This window comes from Dermochelys coriacea, chromosome 12 (genome assembly GCF_009764565.3).
Source record: "Dermochelys coriacea isolate rDerCor1 chromosome 12, rDerCor1.pri.v4, whole genome shotgun sequence".
NCBI lineage: Eukaryota > Metazoa > Chordata > Testudines > Dermochelyidae > Dermochelys > Dermochelys coriacea.
Window position 1 is genome coordinate 35,790,477 of NC_050079.1, and position 15,461 is coordinate 35,805,937.

A 15,461-nucleotide genomic window follows, 5' to 3' on the forward strand; every position below is an offset into this window, starting at 1 on the left:
TACCATGGATTTATATAGTGAAATTCTTTATTTCAGGTGTACAGATGGGCTGACCACTCTAGTCTAGTCCTTCAGAGTCTGAATGAGCAGAGACACCAAGGACTTTTCTGTGATATTATTCTGGTGGTGGATGAACAAAGAGTCCCTGCCCACCGGAATCTTCTGGCTGTTTGCAGTGACTACTTCAATTCCATGTTCACCATTGGCATGCGAGAGGCCTATCAAAAAGAGGTTGAACTATTTGGAGCCTCTTACATTGGTCTCAAAGCTGTAGTGGATTTCCTATATGGCAGTGAGCTGTCCTTAGATGGTGGCAACATTGATTATGTTCTGGAAACAGCTCACCTGCTGCAGATCTGGAAGGTGGTTGACTTCTGTTGTGAGTATCTCGAAAATGAGGTCAGCGAGGAGAACTACCTGTACCTTCAAGAGCTGGCCTCTATTTACAACCTGAAACGCCTGGATTCCTACATCGATTCTTTTATCCTGCAGAACTTTGGCACGCTCTCTTTCACGCCTAATTTCCTGCAGAACATTTCCATTCAAAAACTGTGCCAGTATCTGGGGAGCAGCAACGTGCAGCAGGAATGTGAGCATGACTTGCTGCAGGCTGCCTTGCAATGGCTGACACAATACCCGGAAAGAGAAAACGAGGCTTACCAGGTACTGGACAACATTCATTTTCCCTTGATACCGAAGAGTGACCTCCTCCATCGAGTCAAGCCTGCTGTCTGCTCTCTTCTCCCAAAGGAAGCAAACTGTGAGGGGTTTATAGAAGAAGCAGTGAACTATCATAACAATGTCACAGCCCAGCCAGTGCTCCAGAACAAGCGGACAGCTTTGCGTACAAACGAAGAGAGGCTCCTCTTTGTGGGTGGGGAGGTTTCGGAACGGTGCCTGGAGTTAAGCGATGATACCTGCTTCCTGGACACCAAAAAGGGGCAATGGATAACAGAAACACCACTCCCAGCCAGGCGAAGTCACCACTGTGTTGCAGTGCTGGGAGGTTTCATCTTCATAGCTGGAGGCAGCTTTTCAAGAGACAATGGAGGGGATGCAGCTTCAAATCTTCTATATAGGTATGATCCCCGCTGTAACCAGTGGATAAAGGTGAGACTCAAGCTGTATTATATCTTATTCTTTTAAAGTTCTTAATACTTATTTTTATCTCTTTTGGTGGAAGAATGCTCGTGATGGGCACTAAAGTATACCCCCATATTTATGTTTCAAACACAAACACCCCCTCAGTAGAAACAGCTAATTGGATAACTGCTATGAATATTGTAGTTACACCAGTGAAAGACAGTTACATAGTGAAAGACTATGACATTTCAAAAATTGGTAATGATGAAGGGCCAGATTTTCCACTCCTAGCCTGCTTAGACACTTCTGAAAATCCCATTTGGCACCCATCTACATCTTTAGGTGCCAAAGCACCTATGAAAATCTGGCCCAAAGTGCTGTACGAGGACCACTATGCAAGATTTTAATGCCATACAGGGATCAGAATAATTAAAGATGGAAAACATCTATTGGATCGAGTCTTTCCCCTTCCATGTCTGAGTAGAGAACCCCCTCCCTCCCAATATTAAACCGATGCTACATTTTGGACTGATCTTCCATTCTTTGTGTACTCAGAACCCCCTGGGATTCAATGTTTGAGTTGATCGCAGTATCTCAGGGCGCACAGAGTATTGTGAGATGAGCCGTGTATCACTAAGATATAGAGTGGTTTGTCTCTTTGGCTATATCTGCACTTGGAGCTAGCGGTGTGATTTCCAGCTCGTGTAGACATACTTGTGCTAGCTCTTATCAAGCTAGCTAAAAATAGTCGTGTAGCCGCAGTAGCATGGGCAGCAACTTAGTTGCCCCAAGTGCATATCCATGCAGTCCAGGTGGGTTTCTACCCAAGGCAGCTAGGCCAAGCCATTGCCCGTGCTGCCACAGCTATGTTACTATTTTTAGCATGCAAGCTCGAAGAGAGCTAGCGTGAGTATGTCTACGCAAGCTGGGAATCACACCCTTAGCTCCAAGGGTAGCTACAGCTTTAGATGCTTTCCATTATCCCTCTATGACTTTAACTTCAATGCTAATGTATCATGTGCCTCAGAAGAGCAAAGTTTTATTGTTGTCTTAATATGTATGGCAAACACAAATAGCAGCCCTTTTAAAAACTCATAGGAGGAAACAAATCTTCTGAAACTTACTTACTGATTTGAGGATGTCGGCATTTTATTTTATTTATTTATTTTGCAGGTTGCCTCCATGAGACAACGACGAGTAGATTTCTATCTTGCAGCCATTACAGATATGCTGGTAGCTGTTGGTGGGAGGAATGAAAATGGGGCTCTTTCTTCAGCTGAGACCTATAGCCCTCAAAAAGACACCTGGTCTTATATAGCAGGTTTGCCAAGGTAACAGTGGTCTGTTTAGAAAACCATGTTTTCCTTAAAGAAAAGAACTCTCCAAGATCCACTGTGTTCAGTCCTATATGTGAGTATCCTGGGAGGGAAAAAGAGGAATAATCTGAGCCCATGATATCAAAGCAGCTGTCTCCTCAAGGCCATGAATTTGAGATCCACTGGCGTTGTCTTTGGTCTCCACCTTGAGGTTACTGCTGTAACAGGGCAAGGAAAAGGGCCTTCTCCTTTCATGTTCTGTGTTTGTAGACTGTCTTTCCTGAGGCTGGTCTCAGTGGAATCCCTTCAGATTGTTTAGATCTCGGTGCAAGGCATTATTTGTTTGGCTACCTTTTAGCACCCTGTTTTTTGTGTCCTCTATTTTGGGCTTTTTGCCACCTGCTCTTCCTTACAGGTATTTTCATGCTGGCTGCTTGTACACATACCAATATGGAGAGATCCAGGCATAGATGATGTGCCACAGATATGCAGTCCAAGTTAAAACTTAGCTATTTCACTTTTGAGGATGCTTTAATTGTACTGTGAGCACCATTAACACTCAATTTTACTTATATCCCAAATTGATACCGAGAACTTCAGGGAAGTTACGTTTTGAAGGTGGTAGTGAGATCTTTCCCACTGGTATGGTGGCAGTTCATTTGGATATGCGTTGGCAAATGCCTGTTCAGATGTTGGTGTCATGATACTGCATGAGTCTTTGAGGTTCGTAAAGGTAGCTGCTGCTTATGTTGTGCTACCAGAATGCACAGCAGCCTATGATTTCAGTGGTCACATTTGCTTGGTTGTTGTTAGGTGGTATCTCCAACAGAACGCTTCAGAGTCTACTTTGCCTAGGATTTGTGGTGTGTTTCTTATTCTCTGATGCTAACGGTTCAGTCCCTAGCTGCCAAATTTCAGAGTCCTAGACAGCTAGTGTAGACCTGGATGGCAGAGAGGACTCCTTTTTCCAGTTAAGTATTGGACACATGTAGCTATGTGAATACGACCTGGACCAACAACAGGGCTCAGTGCGCCTGAGAAAGAAGAGGCAGATATTCTTCCGCACATGTGTGCAGGTCTGGCCGTTGAGATTAAATACCATCAAATCCCCCAGCCTCCTGGGTATAGGGGAGAGGTTTCTGCACAAATGAGAGTTAACGGCCTAACTGCCATTTGTGCTATGGAAAGCCACCCCCTAGATCACATGTGGATGACATTTTAATACAGTTGTGGACAATGCTACCCACACCCTCCCCTTCAGGGTCAAATAATGTTCCTGTGGCAACTACAGCAATTACTGTTATGTGTAAGTGAAGTTCTGCAAGTATGTTAATATTGCTGTCTCTTTTTGACCTGAGTGGCTAGTCAAAGTTTTTTGCAGGCTTGGAAATGTTCCAGTTGGAAGTAGAAATTGGTGGAGTCTGGTATTTTCTTTGCAGTTTTGTTACATTACAAAAAGAATGAACAAAGTGAAGTCTCTCTGAATGCAGAAGAAAACAAATAGCAGGAAACAGCTTCTTTTGCTCAGCACCAAGAGCACTCTTTTAGCCTGCCCCTCTGGCCCAAAAAACCTTTCCCCAGGGTCACTCACCAGGCTCTCAGTTGCTTTTTAGGTGAGCGCTCTCTCTCTCTCTCTCTCCTTCCCTCTGTCTTTCCCAGTTTTTCTGTTCTGACTTCCCCCCACCCCCCCCCCCCAAACAATACTCGGCCAAAAGCTCCTGGACAGGTTCCCATGCAGTTTTTGCCTTACGGGATGGTTTTAACTCCACCCATAACAAGGTCCATCCAGCTCAGAACAATATATTTTTATCTGTTTCTTAATGGAACTTTTAGCAGCTGGAAATAAGGAGGTCTGGCAGGATTTAATATAAATCAATGGCCCTTGGTAGACGTTGATTTCAACTGGTGCTGAAATCAACAAAAATTCATCGGTAACAGTCAGCATGAATGAAGCCTCCCACCCCTTTCCCTGCCCTGCATCTTGCGCCTACAGAAGGCTCCATGTACAGCCATGGGGCTGGTGAAATTGGATCCCTGCAAGCACAAGATGAGGGGAAGACTGCGGTCCTGGTGGGGCAGGGCAGAGACTGGCGGCTAGAGCTGTGAGGAGGAGGACGAGCCTCCAGCGGTAGGATGGTTCCTGCCTGGGGATGGAGCCATTCAGGAGCAGGGTGGCCTGCCTCATCACTGGGGGTTTGTCGTCCTCCTTGCAGTCCCAGCCGGGGGTCTCCACACAGCCGGGCCAGGACCACAGCCTTCCCCGCACCTTGCAGCTGGATATTCTGGGCCCCACAGCTTTGCAGGGAGCCCCTTGCAGCCTTACTATCATCGCCACCTTAACCCTTCCCCCACTCTTATTTTCCCACAACTGTAAAACTTAAAATAAAAAAATCTATATTAATCATTGAAACGGACAAAAACAAAAATTGAATTTTGCCCTAGCCTAGGAATAAGGAAGAGGAGTCACCTGCTTTCAACCAGCCAGCTTTCTCTCCACCATGTGAGAACTTGTCCTTCAGATAAGAAGTTACTAATAGGGACTGGATAGCATTTTGCAGACACGCACAAACACTGCATTGAAAGAACATTATTAAGATAGCCTAGTCAAGCACTCAGAAGTTAGCAAATGTGTGGTTCATTCAGCCTTAATTTGGCCCCCTTGTGGATATTCATTATGATAGTCTCTAATTACATGTCCACATACTATTTGGTCACATGGTTTTTTGGTATGTGTAATTTCCTAGTTTGTGGATGTTTTTAAAGTAAACTGAAAAAAACAGAAATTGCATTATGTGGCATCATATTGACACCCACATGGGCTCATCGGCAGGATTGGAACCTTTAGATCTTCTGCACAGACTTCTGCCACTTGAGCTAAAGGAGTAACTGATAGCAGTAGTAGATTGTCATCCTCTGTGTACCAACACTAAAGGGGGATGAGACGCACGCTTTGCCAGTGGGGTTCACAATTATTTGCTGACAGCAGAGGAATGGTGAGGCTCTGTAATCTTGGGTTGCGTTATAGGCTCTGGAGGGGAGTGTTTTCTAGTAGTTACAGATCATTGCATCTCCCCTTGCTCCCCCCCCAACCATGACCCTGTCTGTCCCATTCCCTCCAATCTGTCCCTGTCCCAGTCCTCTCTCTTCGCTTTCCGGCTCCTTGTACCAGTCCCATTGCCCTTGCCCAGCCAGTTCTAGTTTTCCTCCTCCAGGTTCCTTGTCCGATTTGCCTCTTCCCCTCCCTCTCCACTCAGTCTCCAACCTCCACCCCCAGTTCCTTCTCTGTTTCTTTGCTGACCCAGTGGTAGTTCTTCCTGTTTCTTTGTCAGATCGGTTTCCTGTCCTCCAAGCCCCATTTCTCCCTCAGCACACACACACACTGGTTCTTAGTTCCAGTCTTCTTGTCAGCCAGTTTCCGGTCTCTCCCCCAGCTCCTCACCAATCTGTATCATGTTCACACCCATCCCCACAACAGACTAGCTCCCAGTTTCTTTGCCCAACCAGTCCCAGTCTCCCCTGTCCCATACTCCCCTGGTTTCAAATCCCAATATCCGTGTTCAGCCCGTTTCAATCTTTGCACACACCCCTCCTGCTCTGTCAGTTTCCCACACCCCCTCCAGCCTGGCCCCACCCTGGACTGGAGCAGTAATTGCAAGGAAAGCTTCACCCCTATAGGCTTCTATTAGAGGGCCCATGCTCCGTCACTTGGTGTGGGTAGCACATGCGTGGTCTGGCCAGCAGTAGGAGCTGTCAGGGCTTGGAGCATGCTCAGCGAGGACAGAATCATTGAAGATTATAGCTGCTAAAATTGAAGAAGTTTCTCCTGGGCAGGTGCAAATTATATTACATTTTTGCCAAATTTGGAAAGATTTTCATAGATACTGTGAAACCTTGATACAAAGGCCTACTTCCCTCCCCCCCTTGCCATATTTTAAGTCCTAGATCTAAAGTATGGTGGTGCTCACCCTATTGAAAGAAAAGGTTGCTAGAATTTTTGACATGAGCAAAACAAAACCTCAGCCTGATACTTGGAAATGGCTAAACCTTTTTGCCTGATTTTTAAATTCCATCTGAGGCAGACACTTAGCATGGAAAATTTCAGCCCAAATGGTTAAAGTTTGGCAAAATTATAAGCAGCTGAAAACAGGATCTTATAATGGGAAGTGTCAGACCACCTTAATAATATCAGGAATATTTTTGCAGGACAGACACCATCTAACATTGAACAATGAGCACCTGCAGCTACCATTGACTTGGAGTTGTGGCCCTCAGAAAATCAGGTGAAGAGTGTGCTGCTCTTCCAATTATTTTTTTTTTTTAAGAGAAATCTTGAGGTTTTCTCGGAGTCGCTAGATGGCTCCACTGCAGTAGAAGCTGTAATTCATGCTGCATTGCATCAGGAGAAGGATGGCATGGCACCTCTAATTGATATTGTGGCTTGAAACCATTTCTTCCTGAATACCTCTGCTCAGCAGGTCTGACCACATTCCCTTAGACACCATATGGCAAAATGCCTGGTGCCTTCAGTGGGAGCATGACTGGGCCCTGTTGTGCTAAAACTGCTGCAGTCCTGTTATACCCCACGTCTGTTTCAAAGGCTTAAGCAGTGGCATTTGCGCAGAATTCAAGGTGACAAAAGCTAAGTGTGTGTGCACACTATGTTTTGAGCCATTTGCTATGATTTCAGAGTCTGCTTGGTTTGTGTGGCTGTGGACAAGCACGTTTTAAGTCAGATTAGCTGAAACATGACTAAGCTGTTTCAGCAGATTGTCTGCTGTGTTGGAAGGTAATGACGTGATGGACAACTTGATGCTTCACAGGAATCTGCCTACAGTAGAACTCATGCTATCCAGTGAAGTTGTTCAGCAGTCAGAAGGCAGAAAGGAGAAATCTTAGGGCGTTTTCCATGGCTGTGTCTATGCTAGATTTTCCAGCTGTGATTGAGGGGAGCGGTTCCTTGCTCAGCCATTACTAAGCTCTGCTGTCCTGTTTGTTATACCAATAAAATAAAAACCAACAGGATCTTATTAAAGGAGAAAAGGCAAAATGCCACAGTTATTGTGAATACAGAAAGGGTGATAGTAAGCAGTTATTTATAGCTATAATATTCCATTCAATTTCATATTTATTCACACACACACACACACACACACACACACACACAGAGGTTCTGCAAGGTTGTTATCATAGTTACCAGCCTTAGAGTTGCTCATGCCAAGCCACTAGCCAGGTGGCCTGGACATGAGGAGGGAGCAGGGCCTTGTCAGATGCGCATCTGATGCTGCTAGGGCCTTGTCAGATGCGCATCTGATGCTGGTTTGCAGAATCAGACCCCAAAGTTCTCACTTTCTAGAATCCATTTTTATAGGAATTTCTTTCTATGCCAGTCTATGGGAATTGCTTCATCATGCTGTTGCTGAATTAGTCAGCAGATGTCACATTCCTGACGGCTCCGTGCTGCCAGATGTTATCTTGTTCTTTGGTTCTCCCATTCTTGAGGCTGTTGGGTGGATTCCAGTCTGCCCTCTGGGGGTCCTCTGGTTATTTCCACTTGGCGCCTTCTTCAGCCAATGGACACCGGTTCTTAGGCTGGCACCTCCCTGATCATTCAGTTATTATCTACACCAAGCATCCATCCACATACATCCTCTATTTTAATCACAATTGTTAACAAAGCGAGATGAATACAACAAAAGGGCAGGGAGTCTCTGGGTACTGTTTCTGTTGTTACAGAGTATTGCTCTGAGTCTCTCTCTGTGTGGTGTTGTTACAAAGAATTGCTTTGAGAACAGACTCTGTCTTAGAATGTACTAACACAATTAGCAGCTTGCAAGTTTCACACACAGAGGGAGAGAAACAGTACCAAAAACCAAGAGACCTCTTAATTAGTAATACCCTGAAATTTAAACTATGGGGAATCAAACTCATTTGTGATTTTAATACAGAACTTCTTTAGTATGATCCAACATGTTGGTATAGGTAAAAGTCAGCCGAGTTCATTCAGTGTCAGTAGAATGGTCTCTAAAAACAAACAAAAAACCATGGTGGACTGATTTGCTGTGATGGGCGCTGAGATCAGCCATTGTTGATCCTGTCCACGTCAGCAGTACCACAGAATGCAACACTGGGTGTAAGGGCAGCTCATTTGGCCTGTACGGGGTTTGTTTTGTTTTGTGTTTTTTTTTTTCTTTTCAAAGCTACTGAGCACCCCCCCAGCTCCTGTTGTATTAAATGAGGGCAGCGGATGCTCAGCATCGTCTATAAACTCAGTTAGTTTTGTGAGGCGAGGACATGTGTAGGGAGGACATGTTTTCTTTGGTCTTGGCACTATACAGATGTGGAAGAAGCTAAGGTAGTGGGCCCAAAGAGTTTGCAGTCTGTAGCTGAGAAAGAATCTTGCTCTGTGAAATAAAAACAACTCTTAGGTTCTGTCCACATTGAGTCCTAAGCATGGTTTTAAATCATTTCATGCTAAAATGATTTTAATATGGATTCAGCTGTCATAGGGTTAGGCCTAACATTGTTTAAACCACTTCAGTGTGAAGTTAAAATAACTGCTTCAGGAATCATGGTTTTTAATAGCTGCATTACAAGAATACATGGGGCTGGAGGGATGCAAGTCACCCTGTAGGAAGTAGTGTGCGCTTCTGGTTTTAGACTGAATTTACCAGCTGTCCATGTCTTTGTTACAGAGATATATGTTGGACTCAAATGAGAGAGTAGAGAGAGCTAATCATAGCATCCTCTGCCAATTCCTTTATGGCAATCCCAGATTTCTGGTAGGAGGGAAGTGTTTTTAACTATCATCTATTTCTGCTGTAGCAGAACTTTATAGAAATGTTGAATTCTTATATGGCAAGAATGGGGGGAAATATAACTGTCTAAGAATTAGCTGCTTCTGAAATAGATGCATGCAGGGGTGTGTGTGTGTGTGTGTGTGTGTGTGTGTGTGTGTGTTGGAGGGTTGTTTTGTCTTTTTAGGGGGTGGTGAGTGAGAGAATTCTAATAATCTGATACTTCTTCTATACATCTTCAGTTCTGGTTTTTATTTAACCCACTATTTAGTTGCAACTATTTTGTAAACTTACAACAAAGTAACGGGCACAGCCTCAGAATTCTCTTTAGATTTCCTGTCACGGAGCACTCTTGCTATAGAGCCTGAGACAGTTTTCTGAGCTTGGTTTGCTGTTCTAGGAAATAAAACTCTCTAGATATTTTTTTTTGCATATTCACAGTCATCAGCAATTTTGATAGCAAAATTAAAACAGAAGTAATTTAAACAGGTGACTTTTGCTGTGCCTCCTTAAGCTTTATTCCAAACAGTCCTGGATCTTCTGGTCATATTCCATATTTAGATTTATAGGGTATCCCAGAACAGTGGTCCTGTTTGCAAATGAGGAATGTAGAACCTCCCCCCCCCCCCCCGGCTGATTTAAACTTGAATATTTCTCTGATTGGCAAATCTAAACCAATGTTTTCCTAAATTTTGGGAATGGGAGCTCTGAGGATTGAGTTTGTGGACTATCATCAAGGACTCTCAAACTAACAAAAAATCCCCAGGAAAAAGTTACAGTTGTTGTTTGCAGTTGTGGGTACTTCTTTCTGAGGTAACTGGCTTCTGTCAGAATCCGATCTCCTTTTTTAAAAAGGGCGATAAAGCAATTTAAGGCTCTAGGTACTGTGAAGTTGTTTTTCTATGGATGATGATGTTACCTGGCCCATGCTATGGTTAGCAAGTCCTCTCTGGCATACAGATTTAGGGTGAGATTTTTCAAAAACGCTCATCGTTGGTCTAACTCTGCTTCTGTTGAAGTCAATGGGAGTTGATGTCAATGGAAGTCAAGTTAAGTCAAAGATGATTGTGGGATTTTCAAAACCACTCAGTTAGTGAATTGTCTTTATTTTCATATAACGCCACTTTTCAATCCTAAATTTAGCACAGGCTAGACTCTCCATGAGTTACACTCCATCTCCTGGAAGCCAAAGGAACGACACTCTCCGATGATACCACTGCTCCCATAAAACCTTAATAACTACTCCTTGCCCAGCAAATCTTCCTTTCTTATTTTTCCTCCACACTTTCCTTGTGACTTTAATAGACCCAAACACTTTATTACTTACTTACTTAATAATACTAGCGAGAGCAATGCTACTTCTGCTGTTTCCTAAAGCTTTTTCATGCTTCTGAGAAAGTTGAACAAACACTACTCTTTAGTATCAGAGGGGTAGCCGTATACGTCTGTATCCACAAAAACAACGAGGAGTCCGGTGGCACCTTAAAGACTAACAGATTTATTGGGGCATAAGCTTTTGTGGGTAAAAAACCCACTTCTTCAGATGCCTGGAGTGAAAATTACAGATGCAGGCATAAATATACTGACTTCATGTGTCAGTACATTTATGCCTGCATCTGTATACTGACACATGAAGTCAGTATATTTATGCCTGCATCTGTAATTTTCACTCCATGCATCTGAAGAAGTGGGTTTTTTACCCACAAAAGCATATGCCCAAACTACTCTTTAGTGGACCCCCGTTGAATAACTAACTTTATTATAATTTAGTTCAATTTTAAATATTACTTTTAAATGTAACAGATATGAAATAACTCACCTCTTCACTGTATGGGCTGCACTGATATTTAACAATCACTGTTAAATATTTGCACTAGTCTGCAAAACCACTAAGTTGTTGTTGTTGTTGTTTGCCTATCCTAGGTTTACCTATGGGCATGCTGGCACTGTCTGCAAGGAATTTGTTTATATCTCAGGGGGCCATGATTACCAAATCGGTCCCTATAGAAAAAATCTCCTTTGCTATGATTACCGCACAGATGTCTGGGAAGAAAAGCGGCCAATGATCACTGCTCGGGGTTGGCACAGTATGTGCACCTTGGAGGACAATATCTATTCCATTGGCGGCAGTGATGACAACATAGAAACCATGGCACGTTTTGACATTCTGAGCGTGGAGTCTTACAGCCCTCAGTGTAACCAGTGGACCAGAGTCTCTCCCTTGTTTCAAGCAAACAGTGAGTCTGGAGTGGCAGTCTGGGAAGGCAAGATTTATATTCTTGGAGGTTATAGCTGGGAAGACACTGTCTTCTCCAAAACTGTTCAGGTGTATGACAAGGAGAAAAACAAGTGGTACAGAGGAACTGACCTTCCCAAAGCTATTGCTGGTGTGTCTGCATGCGTCTGTGCACTGAAACCCAGAAAGGAGGACAAAAAGAAAAAGACAAAAACGAAGAAGCATCAGGATCGAGGAAGATGACACAGCTTGGGAACCTTGTAACTAATCATCTCTTTCTAATCTTCATTTTTTTTAAAAAAAAGGAAAAAAGAAAACAGTTTCTGAAACCTTAGAGAACTTGTGGTCAAACATCTTTGGGTGAGAGTCACGTGAAGGTAACTACTACTACTAAATGGTGGTGAGGTTGCAAAGGGTGCTATGCTACCCGTCCCATACATTTAGGTGTAGTCTGTTACTTCTGTGGTTCTTAGCTTTTTACACACTAATAATAATAAAGGTAAAAATTTTTAAAAATTGAAAACTTCTTTTGGCTAAAAAAATTAAATGATGGGGAGGGAAAAGAGGACCAAACATCGGCTTGAAGTTACAAAGAGAAGTCTAGAAGCAGTTGCTATTGAAAACTGATATGGATTTTGTTGTAAATCCTGATTTTTTTTTTCATTAAATTTTAATTTACAATATGTTCTAGAGTTGTGAGTATCAGATTTCTGGTATGCATGAGTAACCATTCAAAGTATACGTATACCAAGGCATCTTGGTAAGCAAATGACACTTCTGTACTCTTAAGTTTCAGAGGATATTATTAAGTGACCAAAGTGTGAGTGCTCTGGTCCAGACATGGCCATATAACTGGTCTGTGCTCAGTTTGTGAGCTCCATCGGTCTTTTCAGTGGTGCAATGGTCTACAAGATGCAGGGGACGTAACGTAACATTTACGTCGCTTGTTAATGACTAGAACTGTGCAAAACTTTCATGACAAAACCCAATACCAAGTTTGGTTTTGTTGATTTCTCCTAATTCAGGACCAGGCTTTGTAAACCTTTCAGAGAATCTGAATGGATTTTAGGCAGAAGTTACATAGAACTTGGTCCTTACTTTAAACCAGGTGAGACAAGTAGACTTCACTGTCAGTTATTGGGAAAGGGAAGGTGTTGAAATCAAAAGCTCAAAATGAACTTGAGACAAACAGCAAACCCATCCTACAAAGGGCAATGGGATAGGGAAAAAAAGTTTGCAGGAGCTGGGAACTGATGAATTTAGCACGGGTCTAGCAGTGATGACCTCTACCAGTCAGCCCAAGGGGCCATTAACAGACTCTGGATGAGAATCTAACCCCGCAGTCCTTGGTCAGGTGGCTGCAACACTGTTCCTCTTGGAAGAATGGGCTTAACATGGGGAAAAGTTTGAGGTGGATTCTTGGGATGCCATTTGGGGCACAGATGACTGAACTAGTGGGACGATCATATATTGGAGTAATATCAAGGGAATCTGACTTATGCCCACCACACTAAAGAAATTTTGATTGTAGACCCTGCCAGTGCACTTTAACCCAGTGCTGGTTTAAACAGTCTTGTGTGAAAGTTCACCAGCAGGATTAACACAGACTGACTAATGCACAACATGCTTGTGTACTTTAGAAATCACATCCCTGTAGAAAGAAAAAGAGTACTTGTGGCACCTTAGTCTCTAAGGTGCCACAAGTCCTCCTTTTCTTTTTGCGAATACAGACTAACACGGCTACTACTCTGATTCCTGTAGAGTGCATTACCCACCGTGTACAATCCTTCTGTCATTCCTTCTTCCACTGGCAGGGTTGTGTCTACTGCAAGTATTTAAATTTACCAATTGTCTGGCCAGCCTTCAAGCATTCACCCCAGAGCAGTTTACAAATGGGCCTTTTGTTTGATTTGCAAGAAGTTAAGAACCAGCCATCTCATATAGTCTCTGTAATTTTTATAACAACAATAAATAATAATTCCAGGCCACAGATTACTATTTCTCATCCCAACACAAAGCAATTTTTAGAAATTTTTGAAACTTTTGTACTTTTTATAACACATTTTGCTAATACCTAGTCTCTAGTTTGCCATATTATGTTGTTTACTATTGAAGTTCCTGCCCTATAATTGTGGTCCTATTGTTATAGTCAGGAACTCATAATTTGTTGGCTCTTTCAGGCTTTGTGTATAGTCAGTTATGATGCAATGCAGCTGTTAAAGCAGCATTTACATTCGCAGCATTGTCAGGTCTATAATTGTGACTATTGTAAGGCTTTCACTGGCAGTTCAGATAGTCAGACATGCTGATAAACGCTCTTTTATTGTCATTCAGTGATCCACTGAGTGGATTTCAAGAGCCTGATTTAAAGTTCTTCTTTGGTGCTATTGATCCATTTTCTCTAAATTCCTTCCAAGTCCCCCTCCATCCACATCTCCATCAGTGTGCAACATAACCATGTACTTCAGATCTGCCTTTTTCCTTTTATCCCACGTATAAGGGATGTCCTGCCTACTTTTTGCTACTGGGGTGTATTTGCCTCATTAATGTGAAAATTCTTCTCAGAAAAAGTTGTTTGCACTATAAAAGACAAATCATTTTCAACATCATTTGGAGTTTGGGGAATTTTGGGTCCTCTTTATCCATCGATAGGAATCATATATATTTTCTTTTTGTATTGAAAGTGGCACCTTGTGAATAGCTGGAGTGAAAGAAAGGAAACAAATGATGCCTTGTGGCACAAAAAGATTGAAGAAAACTGACTTGAGGTATATAAGTGGTAAAAACCCTCTGGATATCTTTGGGTGTTTTTCTTAAACAATAGAAACTATTACATTTAACAAGTTACAAAAAGTCCTCTATGTGCAGTAATGATACCTTTTACTTTGCATGAGGAAGTAGTTATTTTTAATTGTTCCTAAAAAGAGATAAGGGAACATTTTAGTTAGAACAAACCGAATAGATGATTTAGGTATCTGCAAACTTGTTTGTTGACTGGCAACTCCTACTTCATCTTTGTACAACCCTTTTCATGTGTAAATACATAACAAAGATGCCCCAAGACACTTCTTTGTTTCTAATAATTGGCTGCTTTTCATATTTTTTTTGGTTTTGTTTTAATTATATATGCTTGTGTGTTACATTCTTGATGTGTTTACAGTTTGAAAAATAAAACATGTTAAGAGTTTCAGACTTTATTCCTCTTTGTGTGCATTGGTTTACACCCTAACTGTTTGTTTTTTCCTCTTTATTGATCACCTGAAAGGAAGTAATTCTTTTTGTAACTATTTCAGAGGTGGTCTCAATAGTGTGAGCACAAACTTTTTAAATTGGACAAGGTATAGCTAATCCTACTGTGGCTCAATTAATTACATTTTTGAGGGAGTAGAAGCACACTAATTTGTATCTGGCAAATCCAAAGACACCAAAAAACAGTTGATCTTGCCCCCCTTCTCAGCAAAGCATTTGATAGCCAAAACATAGAGGACCCAGTTCAGTTTCCAATGGAGTCAAAAAGAATATTTCACTGAGTTGGATCAAGCCCTAGTGAATCCATAGTACAAAACTTAATTGGTTATGCAAAATATAAGCCCAGTACTACAAATTCTTAGTGTGGGGAGTAACCCTTATTCACATAGCACCATGGAAGTCAGGGGCTACTCAAGAGAGTCCTTGCAAGATCAGATGCTATTACAGAATATTTTGGGGGTGTACTATGCATTATTTACATAAATAATTTACACCTGTCAAAAGAATAGATTATTACTATTTGTAGCTACAGACCCTAATGGGGGTCAGTACTCCTAATGAAATTGGTATCTATCTACTTATTTGTATGGCCTACTTGCCTCATTAAATACATATTAAGAGGATTATTGAACTATGGCACATTGCATTTTAAAGTGACTTGTAAACACAGCTTCTCCATACTGAAATACTTTGGAATAAGACTCTCACTCTATGATGTCCTGGGACCCAGTGAATTCATACTTTTTTTGTGTGTTTTCATAAACCAGATGGGTATTTTGCCAA

General features: G+C 42.2%; 1 protein-coding gene across 3 annotated transcripts in view; it reads left to right on the plus strand.

Moving 5' to 3' along the window:
* KLHL36 (kelch like family member 36) overlaps positions 1–14,626 on the plus strand; it is a 32,328-nt gene extending 17,702 nt beyond the window's left edge. For all 3 annotated transcript variants that reach the window (XM_043495137.1, XM_038368289.2, XM_038368288.2), the window contains exons 3-5: positions 37–1,110; positions 2,257–2,414; positions 11,117–14,626. In XM_043495137.1, coding sequence (XP_043351072.1) covers positions 37–1,110; positions 2,257–2,414; positions 11,117–11,672 — 1,788 coding nt within the window. In that variant the 3' untranslated portion in view covers positions 11,673–14,626. The remainder of the gene's footprint in view (positions 1–36; positions 1,111–2,256; positions 2,415–11,116) is intronic.
* Positions 14,627–15,461: the final 835 nt, after the last annotated feature.